Source organism: Rhinoderma darwinii, chromosome 9 (assembly GCF_050947455.1).
Source record: "Rhinoderma darwinii isolate aRhiDar2 chromosome 9, aRhiDar2.hap1, whole genome shotgun sequence".
NCBI classification, from domain to species: domain Eukaryota; kingdom Metazoa; phylum Chordata; class Amphibia; order Anura; family Rhinodermatidae; genus Rhinoderma; species Rhinoderma darwinii.
This window is the reverse complement of record NC_134695.1, coordinates 82016040-82039106: the sequence shown is the minus strand read 5'-3', so window position 1 is coordinate 82039106 and position 23067 is coordinate 82016040. Positions and strand designations below refer to the sequence as shown.

The 23067-nt window shown below is 42.6% G+C and overlaps 1 protein-coding gene across 3 annotated transcripts in view; it reads right to left on the bottom strand.

Annotated features, from left to right (window-relative positions):
• BANP (BTG3 associated nuclear protein) overlaps positions 1-23067 on the bottom strand; it is a 343815-nt gene that overhangs the window by 148093 nt on the left and 172655 nt on the right. For all 3 annotated transcript variants that reach the window (XM_075838330.1, XM_075838329.1, XM_075838331.1), the window contains one exon: positions 13995-14234. In XM_075838330.1, coding sequence (XP_075694445.1) covers positions 13995-14234 — 240 coding nt within the window. The remainder of the gene's footprint in view (positions 1-13994; positions 14235-23067) is intronic.

Here is a 23067-nt window from a genome sequence, read left to right as displayed (position 1 = left end):
GCATGTTGAAATTCCACATGGCCGGTCCTCTTGCATGCCTTTTACACTAGCGCCACAGCTTCTGTTAATAACCGACCCATAACAGCTATGAGGGATTTGTTGTGTTACCGATCCTGATGATTTCAAATAGGTCCGTTAGGTTTCTAGGATTTAATATTCACAGAAAACTATAGCATAGCAGACTACGCTATTCTGCTGGTTAAAAAAAAGATAAGGAAATCTGACGGTAGAGAGCCTAACAGTAGTGTGCACAGTCCTATCCCATGTCTGGAGACGACAGATAACGGGCATACGCCCAAAAAATAAAATAAAAATAAATGTGTGTATGTATATATAATATTAGTATTTGGATAAAAATGTATTAGCAAAATTGTCTGACATTGACGGATACACGAGATTGATACAATTCGCTTTACTAGTTCCTGGGCAGGACATTTTCTGTTTCTTAGGGCCTATTCACACCTGCATCAGTGTTTCCGTTGCTCTGCTACGTAAGAGGAACAGAACAATGAAAATATCGGTAGCGCCGGTTTCCTGGTATGACGGACACCGTCGGCACCGGAAGGAATCCATTGACATTAATGGGTTCCATGGAGTTTCCGTCATGGTGTTCGGGGTTTTACTGGAAACAATAGCGCAGATGTGAACAAGCCCTTAGCAAAATGACAGCACAATATATTCACAAGTCTCTGCCTTTTACAATAAACACGCTTGTGTGAATAAGGTCTGTGTGCTGTTTGCTGTCCGTTGCTAAAACTAACTGATCCAAACAAGTCAATGGGGATTTTCAAACAACACACAAAGCGTGTGCTCCATTTTGGGAAACCCACAGCATGCCCCATTCTTATCCGTTATTGGCCATTTAAATTTATGGGGGATCAATGGACAGCACACGGACGACATCCACGTGCTGTTCATTTTTCACGGATCACTAAAAATGCTTGTAGAGGAGGAAAACGGACGAGAAAAATGGATGACACGCGAAAATCACACTGACGCAAAACGGACATTCATACGCATGAAAAACTGTCAGTTTTTGGCAGACGCTAATCAGAGACGCCCGTGTGAACAAGGCCTAATCCTAATCCCAGGCCTATAATAAAGGTTGTATTTTTTCTTGAGGGCAGATAATGGTCTGAGTGTGTTATATATTGTATAGAAATCCATGTGTTGCAGAGAACTGATTTTATTAGCCTGTAGTCATATAAACAGCTGAGCTTGTGTATACAGATAATATCCAGCAGGAGAACGCCCTTTCTGACTCAACATTAGGCATATAATTTATGGCCTGACAAGTGAGATTTGCTCGGGGGCTGAGGTCAGCGGTGTTAGTTGTATCCCCCGACCAACGTGAGGTTCAAGGGCCGTCATCAAGTCTGCAAATACTTTACATGTTGGGCTGATGACTGTGACAATATAATCCATGTGGAAACCCAGTCCTGGCCCGACACTATCCCTGTATGAGAGCACATCTTGTTACGTTGCAGTAATTAGTTATTTGTAGCATCAGTGACCAGAGGACATTCTATGTCGGAGATCCTGCCACCAATGCAGACATAATCCTATCATTGTGGATACTGAAAATATAAATGGAAATTCCTCTGCGGTGTAATGAATACAGTACATGCAATCTGTGAAGGTAAACAAACTTTCATTTGGAGGGGGAATAAAATCCTCCTGGCAGATTTATGGGCAATGCCTGGCATCAGATGTTCACAATTAAGGAAGAACGTGTGTTTGGAGTGGGAGAACGTGCAGAGTAGATGCTGGATCAGCCAGCGAAGACAAGGATGTAATAACAGATCGTATAGAGCAGGTGGCAAATAAAAATGTCAGTATTAACCATAAATTAGGGTGGATTTACAGGATTGGCCAAGGAGAATGTGCCATGTTTTATGTGGATTTGGATGCAGAATTGCTGCAGATTTCACCATCTGATTTGCAGCAAATTCGGTGCGCCAAATTAGAGGCACACAATGACACCACGTGTGAGGGTAACCTAAGAGCGCCCACACACGTGGCGGATTTGTTGCGGATTTTACCCTTTCTACACCGTAAAGGGTGACATTTTCTGCAAACGTGAATTCAAAAATCTGCGGCACGCCATGATATCCGTGCGGAAATATTCCGGAGCATGTGGATGAGATCTCATCCACTTTGCTGCTACTGTAAGGCTATGTTCACACGGGGTATTTTGCCGAGTTTTTTGACGCGGAAACCGCGTCGCAAAACTCTGCAAAAACTGCCCGAGAACGCCTCCCATCGATTTCAATGGCAGGCGTCGGCATCTTTTTCCCGCGAGCAGTAAAACTGCCTCGCGGGAAAAAGAAGCGACATGCCCTATCTTCGGGCGCTTCCGCCTCTGACCTCCCATTGACTTCAATGGGAGGCAGGAGAAAGCGTACTTCTCGCTGTTTTATGCCCACGGCGCTCAATGGCCGCGGGCGAAAAACGGCGTGCAGGGAGAGGAATATCTGCCTCAAAGTTCCAAACGGAATTTTGAGGCAGATATTCCTCCCCCAAAATACTCCGTGTGAACATAGCCTAATAGGCTTCAGATTTTCTGCTCTCAAATCTGGATGAAAAATGTGAAGCATTTCCGTCCCGTATGCAGAAGGTCTAACGGTGAATTTCCGGTACTATTGGCCGCGGACACCTTTCCGAATGGCTACAGAAGGGTGTCCGTGCCGTAGAACCGTGCCTGGAAATACCGTGTCCTACTTTTCGGATTTTACGGGCCGAGCTTCCATACTTCGTATGGGAGTACGGCATGAAAATGCGGTGCGCAGCCGTCGGCCGTGCCCACAATCGTGGGTCGTGATTAAGGGCACGGCCGTGTGCATGAGGCCTAAGGGTGTATTCACACGAGCAGGTTTTGCGCGGTATTTTTTTATGGCCACGATAATCCCCAAATTGCGGCCCAAAAAAATAAAACAGCGGTTATGCAAAATCCTTTCAAACAAAACCACAGCGATTTTGCAATAATCACAGCAAAAAAAAAGAAAAAACAAAACTTTCTTCTAATAAAAACTAATTTGCAAAATCAAAAGAAAAAAAACTCAGACTGAAACAAGCTGCTCCGTGGCGAAAACAACTTGAAAAATATTTATCCTATAATATAGTCATGGCAGAAGGACAAATTGTACAGATATTTACTACAACGACTCCCGGGGCTGATAAGATTCTGTGAGGTATAAATATAAAACCTATAGGAGATGATATTGGCAGAACGCCTGCAGTAATGGTGGCCGTTGCGGTTGTCACCCACTTTTTCCGGTAATCGATAAAACTAAGAACGGGCTGAACAGAATTTTTAACATCCTGCGGTTTTGGAGGACTCGAGCACATGCATTTATTGCGGTTGGAAATGCTTTTTGAGTAATTTTACGGCTCGCCCTATCATGTTATGATCTCGGAGACTTTAGATTTCCAGGAATACAGTTCCACTAAAGATATAATTTATGCAGAGATAACACAAGTTAGTGCCCTCGGCCTTGCTAATGGCAGCTGCTGCCATCTGTAGGAATGGATCATACTGATGAGTGATGAACACCGAAAATCTGCCAGAGGCAAAAATCATTATACTGAATTCCTAAGTACATGGCTGAGGACCTGAGAGAGAAAATACGCCTGTAAACAGGGTGTTAACATATAGGGTTAACCTTTATACTCCCAGAACCTAGTGCAGGCTATGGCATATGTGGATGAATCAGAGGTGGACGCTGACAAATGTGGGTAACTGGCACTTAGTGAGATATTGGTCATAAGGTGCCTCCTTCACGGCTCCAAGAACCCTTACAAATAAGGCTCCGTTCACATCTACACTAGAGGCTCAGTTTGCAGATTCCATCAGATTTGATGGGAAACACAGCGCAGCATACAGCACTATTTTACCCATCAAATTTGACGGACATTACGCCGAAACCGATTGTAACGTGCCAGTGGTATCCGTTGAAAAGCATTTCCGGCAGAGCATTGTGTCTAGTGTTATGAAGCCACAATGCAAGTGTGAACAGAGCCTACTATATTTAGGAGCATGGCAACAAAGCAGCTGTCATTTGACAGCGACTCCATTCAATATCATCAGTGTCAGACACCTTCAACCTTGGGAGAATAGAATAGGCTCTTTTAGCCCCTGCACCTTTATGCCTTCTAATATAATATATTCACAATAGATATAGTGTATTTGTGGAGTGATAGTTCAGACATAGCAGTAGTGGGACACAACGAGCAGACTGCAACAAAAACCACCTGCATTATTTGCTACTATTATTAGCCATGGTTTATGTAGGGAAACAGTCATAGAACTAATTTTAATAACTTTGAGTTTAACTATTGAAGCCAAAAAGGAAAATAAAAAGGGACAACGTTTTGCGAAAACTGCAGAACGCCCTAAAAAAAGATCAATTCTTGACCACAGACAACCCATGTTCAAACTGAAGCTGCCTCGCGATCAGCTGTCATCACGAGAGGCAACAGCGGCCGGACATACATTTCCCCGCAGTGGCAGCTCACGGGTGATGTAGTATTACATCCCGTCATTAATATGTATGCCGGACTGTGTAATAAATGGACGGGCATGGTCTATGATTTGTGGCAAAACAGTGTCATATTGACCGCGATGTGTAAACCCAGCCTAATAGCCTATGATGTCCATATGCCCTACTAGGCAAATAAAACAACCCCTTTAACCCCTTCCCTCTTTAGCCACTTTTGACCTTCCTGACAGAGCCTCATTTTTCAAATCTGACATGTGTCACTTTATGTGGTAATAACTCCGGAATGCTTTCACCTATCCAAGCGATTCTGAGATTGTTTTCTCGTGACACATTGGACTTTATGTTACTGGCAAAATTTGCTCGATATGTTCAGTATTTAATTGTGAAAAACACCAAAAATTAGCGAAAAATTGCAAAAATTAGCATTTTTCTCAATTTAAATGTATCTGCTTGTAAGACAGGCAGTTATACCACACAAAATTGTTGCTAATTAACATCACCCATATGTCTACTTTAGATTGGCATCGTTTTTTGAACATCCTTTTATTTTTCTATGACGTCACAAGGCTTAGAACTTTAGCAGCAATTTCTCACATTTTCAAGAAAATTTCAAAAGGCTATTTTTACAGGGGCCAGTTCAGTTGTGAAGTGGCTTTGAGGGCCTTATATATTAGAAACCCCAAAAAAGTCACCCCATTTTAAAAACTTCACCCCTCAAAGTATTCAAAACAGCATTTAGAAAATGTCTTAACCCTTTACACATTTCACAGGAATTAAAGCAAAGTAGAGGTGAAATTTACAAATTTCATATTTTTCTGCAGAAATACATTTTTAATACAATTTTTTTTATAACACAGAAGGTTTTACCAGAGAAATGCAACTCAATATTTGTTGCCCAGTTTCTGCAGTTTTAGGAAATATCCCACATGTGGCCGTAGCGTGCTACTGGACTGAAGCACCGGCCTCAGAAGCAAAGGAGCACCTAGTGGATTTTGGGGCCTTATTTTTGTTAGAATATATTTTAGGCACCATGTCAGGTTTGAAGGGCTCTTGTGGTGCCAAAACAGTCAAAATCCCCCAAAAGTGACCCCATCTGGGAAACTAGACACCTCAAGGAAATTATCTAGGGGTGTAGTGAGCATTTTGACCGCACAGGTTTTTTACAGAAATTATTGGAAGTAGGCCGTGAAAATTAAAATCAACATTTCTTCAAAGAAAATGTAGGTTTAGCGATTTTTTTTCTCATTTCCACAAGGACTAAAGGAGAAAAAGCACCGCAAAATTTGTAAAGCAATTTCTCCCGAGTAAAACAATACCCCACATGTGGTAATAAACGGTTGTTTGGAGACACGGCGTGGCTGAGAAGGGAAAGAGCGCTATTTGGCTTTTGGAGTTCACATTTAGCAGGAATGGTTTGCGGAGGCCATGTCACATTTACAAAGCCCCTGAGGTGACAAAACAGTGGAAACCCCAAACAAGTGACCCCATTTTGGAAACTATACCCCTTGAGGAAATTATCTAAGGGTATAGTGAGCATTTTGACCCCACAGGTTTTTTGCAGAAATTTTTGCAAGTAGGCTGTGAAAATGAAAATCTACATTTTTTCAAATAAAATGTAGGTTTAGCTAATTTTTTTTCATTTCCACAAGGACTAAAGGAGAAAAAGCACCATAAAATTTGTAAAGAAATTTCTCCCGAGTAAAACAATACCCCACATGTGGTAATAAACGGCTGTTTGGACACACGGCGAGGCTGAGAAGGGAAAGAGCGCCATTTGGCTTTTGGAACTCAAATTTAGCAGGAATGGTTTGCGGAGGCCATGTCACATTTACAAAGCCCCTGAGGGGATAAAACAGTGGAAACCCCCCACAAGTGACCCCATTTTGGAAACTACACCCATTGATGAAATTATCTAGGGGTATAGTGAACGATTTGACACCACAGTTTTTTTGCAGAAATTATTGGAAGTAGGCCCTGAAAATAATAATCTACATTTTTTCAAAGAAAATGTAGGTTTAGCTAATTTTTTCTCATTTCCAGAAGGACTGAAGGAGAAAAAGCACCACAAAATTTGTAAAGCAATTTCTCCCGAGTAAAACAATACCCCACATGTGGTAATAAACGGCTGTTTGGACACACGGCAGGGCTTAGAAGGGAAAGAGCGCTATTTGGCTTTTTGAGATCACATTAAGCAGGAATGATTTGCGGAGGCCAGGTCACATTTGCAAAGCCCCTGAGGGGACAAAACAATGAAAACGCCCAAAAAGGGACTCCATTTAGGAAACTACACCTCTTGAGGAATTCATCTAGGGGTGTAGTGAGCATTTTGACCCCACAGATGTTTCATAGAATTTATTAGAATTAGGCAGTGAAAATAAAAACAGTCCTATTTCTTCAATAAGACGTAGCTTTAGCGCAAATTTTTTCATTTTCTCAACAAATAAAGGAAAAAAAGAACCCAACATTTGTAAAACAATTTCTCCCGAGTACGGCAATACCCCATATGTGGTCATAAACTGCTGTTTGGGCAAACCGCAGGGCTCAGATGGGAAGGACCGCCATTTGGAGTGCAGATGTTGCTGGATTGGTTTCTGGGCACCTGTGGGCCCAAAACAGTGGAAACCCCCCAGAAGTGACCCCATTTTGGAAACTACACCCCTCAATGCATTTACCAAGGGGTGTAGTAAGCATTTTAACCCTGCAGGTGTTTTGTAGAAATTAGTGTGCGCTCAATGTTGCAGAGTGAAAATGGGATTTTTTTCCATAGATATGCCAATATGTGGTGCCCGGCTTGTGCCACCATAACAAGACAGCTCTCTAATTATTATGCAGTGTTTCCCGGTTTTAGAAAAACCCGACATGTGGCCCTAATCTTTTGTCTGGACATATGACAGGGCTCAGAAGTGAAGAGTACCATGCGGAGTGGAGGCCTAATTTGGCGATTTACAAAGTATTGGTTCACAACTGCAGAGGCTCAGATGTGAAATAATAAAAAGAAACCCCTGAGAAGTGACCCCCACTATGGAACTGCACCCCTCAAGGCATTAATTAAGGAGTGTAGTGAGCATTTTCACCCCACAGGTCTTTTCCATAAATGAATGCGCTGTGGATGGTGCAAATTAAAAATTTATATTTTTCCCTAGATATGCCATTCAGTGGCAAATATGTAATGCCCAGCTTATGACGCTGGAGACACACACCCCAAAAATTGTTAAAAGGGTTCTCCCGGGTATGACGATGCCATATATGTTGAAGGAAACTGCTGTTTGGGCACGCTGTAGGGTTCAGGGCCGAGGGAGCACCATTTGGCTTTTGGAGAGCGGATTTTGCTTGGTACTATATTTGTTTGAGTATTGCTGGTGTTTTATAATGTGGGGGTACATGTAAGCGGGGCGGAGTATATAAGGGGCATAGTCAGGTGGTATAAAAAAATAAAAATAATCCATAGATGTGTGTTACGCTGTGAAGCAATCCTTTCCGCACAGGCCAGTGTCGCACTGATAAATGGTGTCATTTCTTATCCCCCTTTTGGTCCACACTCCGCGCCTTTGTAGTTTGGGGAATTTTGCTGGGAAAGTGTTGTCCTGGTGTAATACGGGCACCGTCGCTTCCAGCGGATATGTTTGGGCCCTCCCCTTCCTGGTTCCCTAATTTTAGGTCCTTGATAAATCGCCTCTTGAAACAGAAGAAATGTTCCCCTCGGGCACAACTGCATATTTTTTTATTTCCTGACTTATTGGGGCCATAACTAATTTTATTTTTCATAGACGTAGCGGTGTGAGGGCTGGTTTGTTGCGGGACGAGCTGTAGTTATTATTGGTACCATTTTGGGGTACATGCAACTTTTTGATCACCTTTTATCCTATTTTTTGGGATGGCAGGTAAACAAAAAACGCAATTCTGGCACAGCTTTTTTAGTTTTTTTTATACAGCGTTCACCATGCGTTCTAAATTACATGTTAACTTTATTCTGCGGGTCAGTACGATTCCGGCGATACCTAATTTATAGCACTTTTTTATGTTTTACAACTTTTTGCACAATAAAATTACTTTTGTAAAAAGAATGTATTTTTTTTCTGTCGCCAAGTTGTGAGAACCATAACGTTTTAATTTTTTTGTCGACGGAGGTGTATGAGGGCTTGTTTTTTGCGGGACGAGCTATAGTTTTTATAGGTATCATTTTTGGATACGTGCGACTTTTTGATCACTTTTTATTGTAATATTTGTAGGGCAAAGTGACCAAAAAACAGAAACTCTGGTAAAGTTTTTTACGGGTTTTTTTTACGCTGTTCACCGCGTGCAATAAATAATATAATATTTTGATACCTCCGGTCGTTACGGTCGTGGCGATACCAAATACATATGGTTTATTATTATTTTTAAATAATAAAGGACTTGATAAGAGTAAAAGGGGGATTGTGTGTTATTTGATTACTTGAAACTTTTATTGTTTTCAAACTTTTATTTTTTGCACTTTTTTTTTACACTTTTTTTACACTTTTTCTCAAGTCCCACTAGGGGACTTGAAGGTCCAACGGTCAGATTTATTTTTTTCTAATACATTGCACTACCTATGTAGTGCAATGTATTAGATCTGTCAGTCATTCACTGACAGCAAGCCGTTTAGGCTTCGCCTCCCGGCGGGGCCTAAATCGGCTTCCGTAATGGCAGAGCAGGAGACCATTGTGTCTCCTGTTGCCATAACAGCAGTCGCCAGTCCCGATTGCCTATCAGGGCTGGCGATCTGCTAGTAACCGCTACGATGCAGCAATCGCTTTCGATTGCTGCATCGAAGGGGTTAATGGCAGGGATCGGAGCTAGCTCCGGTTCCTGCCCTTACAGGTGGATGTCAGCTGTACAGTACAGCTGACCTCCACCGCTGATGACGCCGGATCAGCTCCTGACCCGGCGCCATCTTGCCGGCAGCTACGGAAGCCGATCAGGCTCCGCCGCCGGGCGGATCTTGACCGGCTTCGGTGCTAGGCAGACCGGGAGGCCAGTATTAGGCCTCCGGTTGCCATTGCAGCCACCGGAACCCCGGCAATTTCATTGCTGGGGCTCCGATGAGCTGCAAACACCTTAAGTGCAGCGATCGCGTTTGAGCGCTGCACTTAAGGGGTTAATGGCGGGGATCGAAGCTAATTTCGGTCCCCGCCGTTACAGTCGGATGTCAGCTGTAAGATACAGCTGAGATCCGGTGATGTTGGCACCGACTCAGCTTCTGAGCCGGTGCCAAACGTTTGACGTACATGTACGGCATTTTGCGGGAAGTCAATGCTTTCCATGACGTACATGTACGTCAAATGTCGGGAAGGGGTTAATGCCCCTGGAAGAGATCTGCAAAAACATCAGGCCAATTATAGTCCTTAGTATCTTGGAGAGTGTTTTTATGCCTAAAAGTATCAATGTAACCAGATACTTTAGACTTTGGGGGAGCTCTTATTTAACAAGACAGGAAATATCCCGACTATAGTTACATAGTTAAATAGTTCATACGGTTGAAAAAAGATACATGTCCATCAAGTTCAACCAAGAGAGGGGGAAAAGGGAAGTAAAACATTTCTACACACAGGAGCTGATATTTTTTTGTTCTAGGATATGATCTTTGCCATTTTTGCAGCATCTCCTGTCCCTGCTGTGACGGCTCCTGCGGTGTCTACTGTCCCTGCTGTGACGGCTCCTGCGGTGACTATTCCATAGATTCACAGTAAAGAAGACTTGTCGCCTCTGCAGGTTGAACCTTTTTTTTTTTCCAGACGGAGGGAGTGCCCCCTTGTTTTTTGAGGGGGTTTTACATGGAACAGGATTTCACCATATTGTTTGTATGTGCCATTCATATATTTATATAAGTTAATCATGTCCCCCCTTAGTCGTCTTTTTTCAAGGCTAAATAGGTTTAGTTCTTTTAACCTTTCCTCATAACTTAGATTCTCCGCGCCCCTTATTAGCTTCGTTGCTCTTCTTTGTATTTTTTCTAACTCCAGGGCATCCTTTCTATGAACTGGAGCCCAGAACTATAGATTTCAATCTCCCATTGTCTGAAAAAGCAACGTTTTTAAAAAAAAATAGTTTTTAACAAAGATCTTGTGAACACAGCGAGTGCCTGGAGTGGTCTGTGGTTTTCTGATAGTGATTCCATCTCTTGCAGCTATTACGTCTGTTTCCATTCTGCACTTCCATTTTTGCCTACTCTGGATTTTCAAGACGCCACAGAACAGCAAAGTAAACTTATAGCCAAGTGTTTTTATTAGCTACTGAGATGTCTCCCAGCAGAAAGGCGATCGCAGTCCGTGCGGACACGGCGGATGTAGCGGTCAGGCTTTGTTATTTCAATGTGGTGCTGAGACACCGATACGGCTCGGACGAAACGCCCCAGAACCGGCTAATTTTCTGCTTTTCTGGATTCTCTTTTACCAAATTTGGCTGATGAGATTGATATTTGTTTAGATTAAAAAGTTATTCCCTTTAAACGACTGAACGTATTATCACAATGGAATCCAGCTCAGAGGATCTCCATATAAATGTACCTTTGGAAGGAAAACAACAAAGAACATTTTTTATATTTCCCTCTGTCCATATTATCCTTCCAAGCATCGTAAAAGTCATATCCTCGTGTTGCTGTTAGAAACGATTTGTGTCCGTGTTAACGAATGCTCATAAAACCGATGCAGACGTGCAATGGAAATATGTGAGCGAGAGTAAGAGGCACGCAAGCTGAGGCTGTCACGCTGGAAGGCATTTAAAGGGACACAGACACGAGACAGACCAGACCCTGGAGAGCAGGAAATATAATCAAATGTTTTTTAATGACTGTTTATCCTCCTAATCTTAAATAATCCATGTTTAATTATACTGTATATAGTGATTCTTAGTAAGAAGGGCAGATGCTCTGTGAAGGGGGACTGACAGGAAAGGCAGAAAATATTAACCGCTTAATTTCTGAGTTAATTTGAACTTTCAGGACAATTATTTTTTTAATTCCCACCTCTCATAATTTTACATTTTTAAACTACAAATCTTTGAGACGCCTCAGGACAAGTTGTACTTTTTTAGTATGAGTTTAAGAGACGCGGACAGGTGCATACTATATTAAAAGGGCTGTTCCTATCTCAGGACATATGCCATATCTTCCAAACGGTGGCGGTCCACGTTATAATATTATTGGCGAATATGATGTCTCTGGTCACAGTCACTTCGTTAGTTATCCTATATGTATAAGCAATGGTTGGGTTCCCTTTCCCTCACTGCTCTCTTTCTTATTTTCATTGCTAAAACTGAAACCCACCATTAAAGGGGTTTTCCCATGAGGGACATTAATGACACATCCTCTGGGACCCGCACCTATCTCCGGAACGGGGCCCCCTAAACCCCGTTCAGCCGTCTTGTGTTGCGGCTGAACCAGGTGAATTCCGACCATGAAAAAGGCTATATAGTCGTGAGTTATGAAAACCGCGTAGCTCGCTGAGCTACGTTGTTTCCGTAAGTCCCATAGAACTGAATAGTAGTTACGGAAACGGCATTCCATGCATGCTACACTGCTTCTGTAACTGTCGTTCACTACTATGAGAGTTACGGAAACAACGTAGCTCAGCGAGTTACGCCGTCTTCGTATCTCCTGACCACATAACCAGGAAGCGGACGGGAAGCAGCGAGATCAGACAAAGCTAGAAGGGGGTTTAGGGGGCCCATTCTAGAGATAGGTGCAGGTCCCAGAGGTGGGACCCGCATCTATCTGACATTTATGACATATCCTGTAGATATGTCATAAATGTCCTTCATGGGAAAACCGTCAGGAATTTTGAGGCCGATTTTGACCTGCCTGCCTTTCTTTGCGGCATTTTTCGGCCGCGGGCAAAAAACGTAGCTAAAAACGCTTTCTCTGCCTCGCATTGATTTCAATGTGAGGTCAGAGACGGAACCGCGGGAAGAAACGCCTCCCATAGAAATCAAGGGGAAGACAATTTCGGACTTCTTTGGCACTATTTCTGACAAGGTTTCCGCGTTAAAAACAGCGCCAAAAAACTGTGTGAACTAGCCCTTCCTGTGACTCGTAGAGAGAAGAATATATGGGTGAGCAGGATGCTTTTTAGTATTGTTGCATGTCACACCAGGATTTTAAAACAAGGACACAATAAAGCTGCAATGAAATCCCCCGTTGCATCATGAGAAACAAGTCTTGATTATGTGCAGATTGTTTACACCAGAATACAAATTGTTTGTTTTCGTTATTCCACTTTGTTTGCTTCGGCTTTATACACAAACAATTGGCGCAAGAGAATTGTCTAATCCTGCTGTGCAACTAAATGCTAAATTTATGTAGAAAAAACAAATCCCCGAATAAGCGAAACAAAGGCAGCTGTGGACTGTGCCTTTAAATTAAATACACACACCAGCAGGATAACTTATACACAACATGAAAGCTACTATGTCAGTACTTATGGCTCCTTTTAGGTCTCCCGTAGGATGAAAAGGCAGAATGTGCTTCAATCTGGGTGGGAAATCATTAGTCATGGACTATGGAGGTTGGGACCCTTCCTCATGGATTAAGCTGCTTCCAACTTTCAACCCACTAAAGGCCCAAGAGCCTTAAATTGTGAATAGACAGCGGAGAGGGGCAAGACCCAAAGATGAAGAACTCACATTGACCCGAGCTGACTCCCACACAGACCGCACTCTGCTGCGGAGCTGCACATCTTATAAGTGACCCTTAGAAACCCGTGTGCCGGAAATTACTATATGAGATGTAAGGGGTCGAGGACGTACTGTATTTAATTCTTGCCATTTTGACTCATAAAAAACACAACGAAAACAAAAGAAAACGTATTGCAGGTTATGGGAAGAGAGTGATTTCTGGTCACATAGTTGGGTGCGGTTTTCAGCAGGACACGAGCATGTCGGGGTAATCCACCGCTAAACATAAAATAACTATTTAAACACCATCCATCATCGATGTCCTGTGCGATACTGGTTACTACTGCGTTACTATAGCAGAACAAGAAAACCTGCATAAAATTCCAGATGTTAGAGTAAAACTTTGTGGATTTAGCAAATTCAGGATCCAGAAATGGCTTTGGGGCAATATCTGGAATTATTAACACAATAATAATGATACAGTGAGCTGCAATAAGTAGGGGTAAATATATTAAAGTGAAAAACTATTATAGTGCAGGAGTGTGCAGGACAATGCACTAGAATCGTTTTCTAAATGACTTGTATTACTGATTTGGCTTCTAGCAGCAGCACGAACGGTGTAAAGTCAGTGCAGCCGGCTGCTCACAATTGTTCAGTAGGACACAGAGCGTCCCTGCAACCCTAAAGGAGGCGATAGATATTATATATTTGTTGGCTGATCTCATGGCCATTATAAAAACCTACTCAGGTTAGACCGTAATACTATTATATACGTTAATGCGACAGAATTACTCTGACATGACACCGAGCAGAAGATATTACAGTATACAAAAAGCACAACCTGTAACGATTCAGCCTACTTACATCGGACGCCGTAAATCATCAATGGATCAAGCTGCTTTTTCCCATGTTTCCCTTGCCCGGACAGGTTGGAGACTGCTTGCACCTCGCGGTGGAATAGGTAGTCGAGCAGCGTTAGTGCCATCTTCTCTGCTGTCCGGCAGTTGGTGCTGATATGCAGCATGTCGGCGGCAGTGACGGGGCATCTCACACGTATCTCAGGATTACTCTCATCTCCTAGCCAGGTGCCATTCGGGAAATCCTCTAAAAGGGAAAAATAACAAAACTTGTCACAAATATCCAATATAGTTACGTGGCATCGGTGTATTACCAGAGGCATTAACATTAAGCAGAAGCCGTAAAATAGGCCATAATATATGAACCATACAGTGACAGATCAGTCAGGACTGCTGTAATGTGACAGTGCAGCCTCTGTGCTCATCACCTTGTACCATCACATGGGCTAAAAATCACTCAGCTAGAATGGGAACGTGTGCGTTGGTGTATTACACGCCACTGTAAGCAAAAAGCCTAAACTAACTAAATGTAATGTGTCCATAATGAATAGATACAGCAATGAAGAGTTGTCCCACATCTTAGGTTGTCTCTACAGCCCGGAGCCTTCCTGTGGGTCCATCATCATCATCGCTGAGGAGCCATAACCTAATGGTAGGTGAGAAACATCATTGACCACCATAGTGACAACATGTGGTAAATCCCTACAGGGAGAACAGAGGGAATTCAGGAATAAAACACTATGCAATTATCCTTGGCCTGAGAAATGAATGTCACAAAGATAACCAAATGCATACGTTGGCTTATTATATGCAACATTGAACTATAAATGTACAGATTCTACAAAGAAGATTTTATATGAGGCCGGATCCCCAGCTGCTCACAGAATTCTATGAGAATAGGATTCCCAATACATGACATCTGATATGTGGTGTTGTAGGCTATTATTAGCGGCCATGTGCCATTACACTGCAGCTGGATACACAGGGGGTAAATGCCCTGCACACAGTAACATACAGTATATACACCCATATTATATCTGCACATGGTGTTCTGAATGCTTCAAGATGGTTGAATAGGACCGCGGGTTGTTAGCACTATATAAGCAGCAGGAGGTAAATGGCTGGAAAGGAAGATGGTAGACATCAGCCACCAAAATCTTCAGGTATAGGATGCAAAACTTATAGCAATGCACTACAAAGTGAAGATTTGCATTATGAATTGCAATTGACTGGAATGCCTCCCTTTACAAGTGGTAGAGATCTGGTAATAACTTGCAGGCTGGATTGCTCCACTTCACAGATCTGTAACCAAACTGGAATCAGTAATGTAAACTCAAAATCCCCCAGGCATCCTTCCTTCACACTGAATACTGCCACACTCACAGCGACCGACAGGTACACCTACCTGGGCCTAGAAATCAACCAATAGGGAAGCTTTAAACAAGCCATTGAGATGCTGAAAGACAAGGCGTGAAAAACCTTCTATGCCATCAGAAGAAAACTATCACCTCAAACCACCAGTGACGGTCTGGCTTAAAATCTTTGACTGCATAATCTCCCCAATCCTCCCGTATGGCAGTGAAGTCTGGGGTCCAGACAGATACCCCAACGTGGGATTCCAGCCCAACAGAAATATTCCACCTGGAATTCTGCAAACACCTTCTCCAAGTCCATCGGAGTACCTCAAATAGTGCCTGTCGGGCAGAACTGGGCAGATTCCCACTACACCTCACAATCCAGAAGAGGGCGCTATCATTCTGGGCCCATCTACACAGCAGCAGGCAAAGTTCCTATCACCATAAAGCCTTGCTACACCAAGGGGTCCCAGGTAAACCAGGCCCCCCAGAACATCTCACCCTGACCCGGCCTGAAGAAAATGTCACTCAGCGCGGCCTCACAAAAGCCGAAATCAAGAATATAATAAACAAAGGCCAAGAGGAATATATCAGTGACTGGAGGAACGACATAAAGACATCCCAGAAACTGACAATATACCGGAGTCTACAGCGGGAATATAAACTGGCGCCATATCTGGAGAAACTGCCAAACCCCAGAGACAGACAGATCCTGAGCCGCTACAGACGGAGCGCCCACAACCTGCTCATCCAATCCGGGCGCCACAGACAAACCTACAAGTCCAGGGAGAACAGACTGTGCCAACAGTGCGACCAGGAGGCCGTGGAGGATGAGGCCCACTTCCTGCTACACTGCTCCAAATACTCAGCAGTGAGGGACACTCACTTCAGGAGACTCTGATCTCTTACCGGACTTCAGCTCCATGGAAGAGGAAGAGAAACTCTACGTCCTGCTGGGTGAAGAGGAAACCACAGTGGGCACAGCGGCACAATATGTCACTGCATGCCATAGACTGAGAGACATGATATGCCATGGACTTGTATATACCAACCCTAGATGTGTCCCTATCCCCCAACCCCCTATCCCTCATTCCCACTTGCTTTAGCGATGCTAATGTGTATTTGGTCCTACCAATAAAGCTTCTTTGAATTGAATTTGAATTAAACAGAAAAGCTATAGATCGGGAGAGCAGATGCTTCCAGGACTCAGTGGTGCCCTCTAGTGGAGGCTTGTGTCAGTGCAACTAAAGTCCTTTGGCGCTGTAATGATGGTGTTTTTTTTGTTTTTTTTAGAATATTTGGATTTATAGATATCAACGTCAAGATGACAGAACTGGGATTTAAAACGGAAAAGCAAATAATGGACATAGAGTTCAATTGTCAAATGTGCTAGTATTTTGACATATGAGATGAGAGAGAGGTAATTCAGAGAATCAAGTGGTATTTATTCGAGTGGAGCCAATCAAGGGTAACATAAAGCAGAGCAGGAAAATCGCAGCTTGTACAGTCTTCATTGTTACTCCCAGGAGGAATTAGTCAAAGAGTTACCAGGCCATGAAATGGACTACAGCATATGTTATATGTAGCAGAGCTGAACTACTGACAACAACAAAGACTGATAAGCATTAAAGGAGACTTGTCAGCAGGCACCTACTATATCTCATATGCTTTGTGTACAGGACATAATACATGCCTCTCAAGAGACCCCCAGAAACCCAGTTTATTGCTTTTGCATATTGCAAATAAAACCAGAAGCGAGCTTTACATGAGTGAACATCTCCTCTATGAACTCAGATCACGCAGTCTTGTATAAAGCAGAACCAGTTCATAAAATGTATTTAGTTGCATTTAAAGGGCGCCTGAAGTCAGACACAAAGATTTGTGTGCACTTCGAGCTCCAGACTTCTGCTCTTTCTGTCTCCGGTCCATCAGCTATGATTTTACAGCCATATTAACCTTCATGGGGGGCTCAATTTTGCTGTTACCCAGTGAGCACCAACCATCTCTGAGATATACCGGGCATTCAAACACGGCAAAATAATACCCCCCCCCCCCCCCCCAAAAAAAAACACCTCATCGTGCAGAGACATGTGTCACTGAATCCTGACCTGTACAGTGAGACGCATGATATCAATATAATCACTGAGGAAGTAGCTAACTTCTTTTATTTGGGTGAAAACAGAAATCAATATAGCTGCCGCCATGACAATCACGTCACTGAGACGATGAAAATGATATAATAGGATGAACAACTAGACCCTGGGTTATTTCTAACATTACAGTGCAAAAATATTACTGTAGGGTCGGCTCAATGATGTTCTCATGAGCAACGGAGCTGCCTGAATGTGAACGTCTTAGGGTATGTGCACACACACTAATTACGTCCGTAATTGACGGACGTATTTCGGCCGCAAGTCCCGGACCGAACACAGTGCAGGGAGCCGGGCTCCTAGCATCATACTTATGTACGACGCTAGGAGTCCCTGCCTTGCTGCAGGACAACTGTCCCGTAGTATAATCATGTTTACAGTACGGGACAGTTGTCCTGCAGCGAGGCAGGGACTTCTAGCATCGTACATAAGTATGATGCTAGGAGCCCGGCTCCCTGCACTGTGTTCGGTCCGGTACTTGCGGCCGAAATACGTCCGTCAATTACGGACGTAATTAGTGTGTGTGCACATACCCTTATCCTTGAGACAATCAGTATATGATGCGGAGGAGGTTTGTTGATCTTGTCCATTTATAATTAGATGGGTAATTGAAGCCACTTATGGACCATGAATCAAAATAAAATATTTCACCTTCCAAAAACCTATTAAAATAACATAGAATTATCTTTTCTGCAAACCGAATTTTAGAACCATATTAATAAATTGTTGCTCTATTGCCAATGTCTGCCCCATTTGCAGAATAGATGGTTTTGCGGCAGCAGTGACTGAATTATAGTTATACGTCTTACTGGCTGAAAAAGGAAAAGCTCAAGACAGGCGGATATATAAATTCTGACAAAGTAATTGTGATTTGTCTAAGGCGATCCAAATTGAAGGCTGTAATTTAAAATTCCGAGTTTCAGGTCTGTCTCCTGCATGGGGCAATGAATCATTGCCACCCAAAAAATCCAGGGCACGCTTGCCAGTACCAATACCAGCAGTCTACCTGGTCACCGACAGAATGGAGTCTAATTTTGTTCCATCCAGATTTCCAATTGGAAAATTACTACTCTCTTAAAAAATGGAAAGTATGAAGTTGAAGAGTAAATAGAAGGTTTTATCTGGATGTCAGTGGAATAAACAGAGCTGTGCAATGTTGATGGAACCTGCGGCTTTTTCTTGGTTACTCTCCTATTACTACTGAATTTGGGAGGAAGGGAAAATTAAAAATAGTCACTGGTGTCGAGTGTAAATGGCATCTCTGAAAACAAACTTACAGCTGGATTGAGTAATAAAATCTCCCGTCATCTGAAAGATTCCTGAGCTATGAAAGCCGAGCTGGAATGGTATAAAAGTAAGAGGAACCCAGAGATTTTATAACGTGGAGTAAGAGCTACAGAAAGTATCGCCAGTTCTGCAGTCCGCGCCGCACCCACCAGACAGGAATACAGCATTCATATGGCATCGGTCCGGAGTCTGCAAATGTCTTTAAGGCATATGTACAAGACTGACCACAAAACAGCCTCCGGAGTGATTCCTTAGGGCGTCAGACCTGTATCTGTAAATACAATGACCAATGCAACTCGAAGACTAAACAGGGAAAAAGAAAGTTCACTTCACTGGACTTAGTGAGAACTTTACACAACAGGGAACGTCATACCTTATAATCCTATAAGATAATACCATACGATAGGCCGTTCAGCGAATCCGCAGGAGTATCACACATGATGGGATTAGATACAGCAGCTCAGCAAACAGTACCGCACATGATATGGAGATGGGCAGCAACATTACCAGACCTTGCAGATAACCCTGCCCTCTCTTTCTATTGTGTGTTATCATTTTGCCATCATCATTATGAGAGTTGCATATCTTAGGCTTCGTTCACATCTGCATCGGGACTCCGTTCATGGTTCCGTCGGAGCTTTCCCTCAGGGGAACCCATGAAGGGAATCCAAACTGAAACAAACAGAAACCATAGGTTTCCATTTGCATCACCATTGAATTCAATGGTGACAGATCCGATCCAAATGGTTTCCGTTTGTCAACGTTGTTTAACCACTTAGTGACCACCAATACGCCTTTTCACAGCAGCCTAGTCTAAGTCCTGCACGGGTGATGACAGCAGAGCTCCTGCTCCAAAGGTAGCGATCGAAGTTTATTTAGATCGTGGCTGTTTAATCCCTTAAATGCTGGGGTCAATAGCAATGCGGCGGCTCACAAATGCAATCCCGGGCCTCTGATGGGGTGTCATGGCAACCGGGGGCCTAACAAAAGCCCCTAAGGCTTTCTCTGGCTATATGACTATTAGGCCTTGCCAGAGGCACATCCTAATAGATTGCCTGACAGTTTTAAACTGACAGGCAATAAAGCTTTGGTATACCAATGCATTATAGCAGCGATCAAAAGATCGCATAGTGAAGTCCACTAGTGGGAATTTTAAATAAAAAAATGATTAATAAAAATTATAGTTAAAAAAATAAGACCATTTTTTCCATTAAAAAGTGATTTTATTTAGTAAAAGTGTAAAAAAGAAATAAAAGTACACATATATGGTATCGCCGCGACCGTAATGACCCAAACAATAAAGTTAACATGTAATTTAAACCGCAAGGTGAACAGCGTTTTAAAAAAAAACAAAAAAAACATGGCCATTGCCCCCCAAAAAAGTAATAATAAAAGTTAATCAATAAGTCCCATGTACCCCCAAAAAGTACCAATGAAAACGAAGTCTCGTCCCATAAGCGCGCATATAACTAAATTAACGGAAAAAAAATAAAACTCATGACTCTTGGAAAGCGACGATGCAAAAACAAATAATTTCAATTCAAAAGCGTTTTTAATGTGCAAAAGTAGTGAAACATAAAATAAAATACATATGTGATATCGTCGTAATCGTACCGACCCATAGAATAAAGGTGACATGTTATTTACTCCGCACGGTAAACCGGGTAAATTTAAAACGCATAGAACAATGGCGGAATTGCTGTTTTTTTTTGTATTCCCCCACCAAAAATAAGTTAATCAAAAAATTATATGTACCCCAAAATGGTGCCATTAAAAAATACAACCAAGAACACAAAAAAAAAAAAAAAAGCCCTCATACAGCTAAAACGTATAGCTCTTTAAATGCGACGATGGAAAAGCAAAAAAAATTGATCGCTCATTGAGGCCTAAAAAAGGCTGGTCACTAAGAGGTTAAGGGTTCCGTCGTTTGGACGGAATCAATACTGTAGTCGACTGCGCTATTCATTCCGTCGAAACGACGGAACCCTTACACAATGGGGACAAACGGAAAACATTTGCACCGAATGAATGGTGATGCAAACGGAAACCTACGGTTTCCATTTGTTTCAGTCGGGGTTCCGTTCATGGGTTCCCCTAACGCAAAGGTCCCACGGAATCCATGCATGGAGCCCTGATGCAGATGTGAAAGAAGCCTAACCCTTGCCAACAAATTATAATGGAGAGGTGACATTCAGGTTCACTGTAGGCTGTAAAACGAGCTCCCTTAGTTTACCTGTCAGGTACGTTGACATCTAGTGGCAAATCTGAATAAACGATCAATAATATTTACATGGATAGAAACCACAAACATAGAAAAACGCTGACAAAGAAATTATGTAAAAGTGTCATCGTATGATGTGTCCCTTACTTCTATATAAAGGAAGGACTTTTCATACAACAAAAGATTAAATAAAAGCTGTAGAACGGCGCTATTAAGGGGGTGCTCCAGAATTAGAACACCATGGCTGCTTTCTTTAAAAATTAGTCCCATTCACTCCAATGAAGCCGAGATGCAGTACCAGACACAAGCTTTGGGCAACTGTGGCGTGGTTTTTGGAATAAAGCGGTCATGTTTTTCTAATCCCGGACAAGCCTTTTAATCCCTATGCTTGCTATAGAGGAAATACTTAGAAATGATTAATGCACAGTGGTATAACGCCACCTCGATTACGTGGTCTCACAATTACCGAAAACTTTTTTTTCTTAAAGATGTATACGACAGATGCAATCATGGACCCGGCAAAGGAGAAATCTACTCTCCCTCATCCGTCTTATTTCGTCTGGGCATTGGTTTCAATGAAAAATATCTCTCCAGCCAAATTAAAACAGAATCTTTGTTTTATTTTCTATCTGGCAAAATATGTGAACATTGCTCATACCGTCTGATCCATCCATCAAATGATTCCTGAGGGCCACATCCAGTGACTACCAGGTGTCCTTACAGATATAAATGAACATTTATAGAAAACAAATAGGGCGCACTGTTTGGAAGCTGGTGAGGCTTCATCTTGTGTTACAGCACCTCCGAGACTCCGCAGCGCTTCCTTAGTTACACCCAAACAAGCTCCCCGTCTGCTCTGTAGTTGCAGCCTACGATCCGTATGCATTAAGGGGATGTAGTCTGCAATAAGATCCTTCTACCAAGACAGATAAACATATGGACATGGAACAAGTTGTCAACAGGTGGAGAAAGTTGGAATCCAATGAAACTGCTGGAGTCACAAGGAAATATAATTCTTTACAGAGATTAATCAGAACTAGGCGTAATTGTTCCACCGTGTGCGAATCTATTCGTCAATTTAACAAAGTTTATTTCAGGATAGGCACAAGTATCATTGTACAGATGACCGGCTGCACTTATAGAGAAAATCCCAGGATGCACTGGAATATTACTGAAACCAACAATAGAACCATAGAGATGATCATCACCCAGTCACCATTCATGAAGTCTCAGGCTACATTCACATACAGGGCCTTTACATGAGTATCTATAGATAAGACGATCCCCCCATACATGTCCATCATTCAGCATCTCCTCCGGACGCCTCATCCAGATCAGCACATTGAACCATCTTCAGCTTAGCTGCGTTATCCATTGGAAACGGAGGTCTGAAATGCTCCTCCGGTCTGTTATTCAGATCTTTCCCCTAGATTTAGGCCAGACTCACATGAACGGGTGCAAACTCGGACGTGAAAAACTGTAGTTTTTCCACTCGTGCAGGTCCCGTTTTCACAGATACCCATAGACTTGAGAATATCGAGGGATCCGTGAAAACGGAAGATAATAGGACATGTTCTATTTTTCAACGGACCCTTCACACGGTCTTTTCACCTCCCATCTTATCAGAGGCATAGTCGGCTACTATGTCATCCACTATGCTTTACAGTGCTGCACTGTATGTTCAAACTGTTTGCTGTAAATAAGCTAAAGTTCAGCAGGCAGTCACTGATTATAAGATTATAAACTAAACGCAAGGATTTTTGGGTACCTGGGGCACATATAAATGAGGTAAATGAGTCTCAGTAAGGATGCTTTCTATATATTCTCTTTAAGCAATGGCCTAATATATTCTGCAAAGCAGCTTTAAAATTTCAACCTTACACCTAAAGTTCCAGAATTTCTTGAAGGGACAAAGAGTTATTTCTGGCCCAGGACCAATATTTACGGTCCATGAAAGACACAGACAGCCAAAAGTGAAGCCCAGTGAGCGGGACTGGCTGCCACGCTCCAGATTATAAAAGTACAATTTCCTATTAAATTACAACCACATTATACAAACAGCCGCTA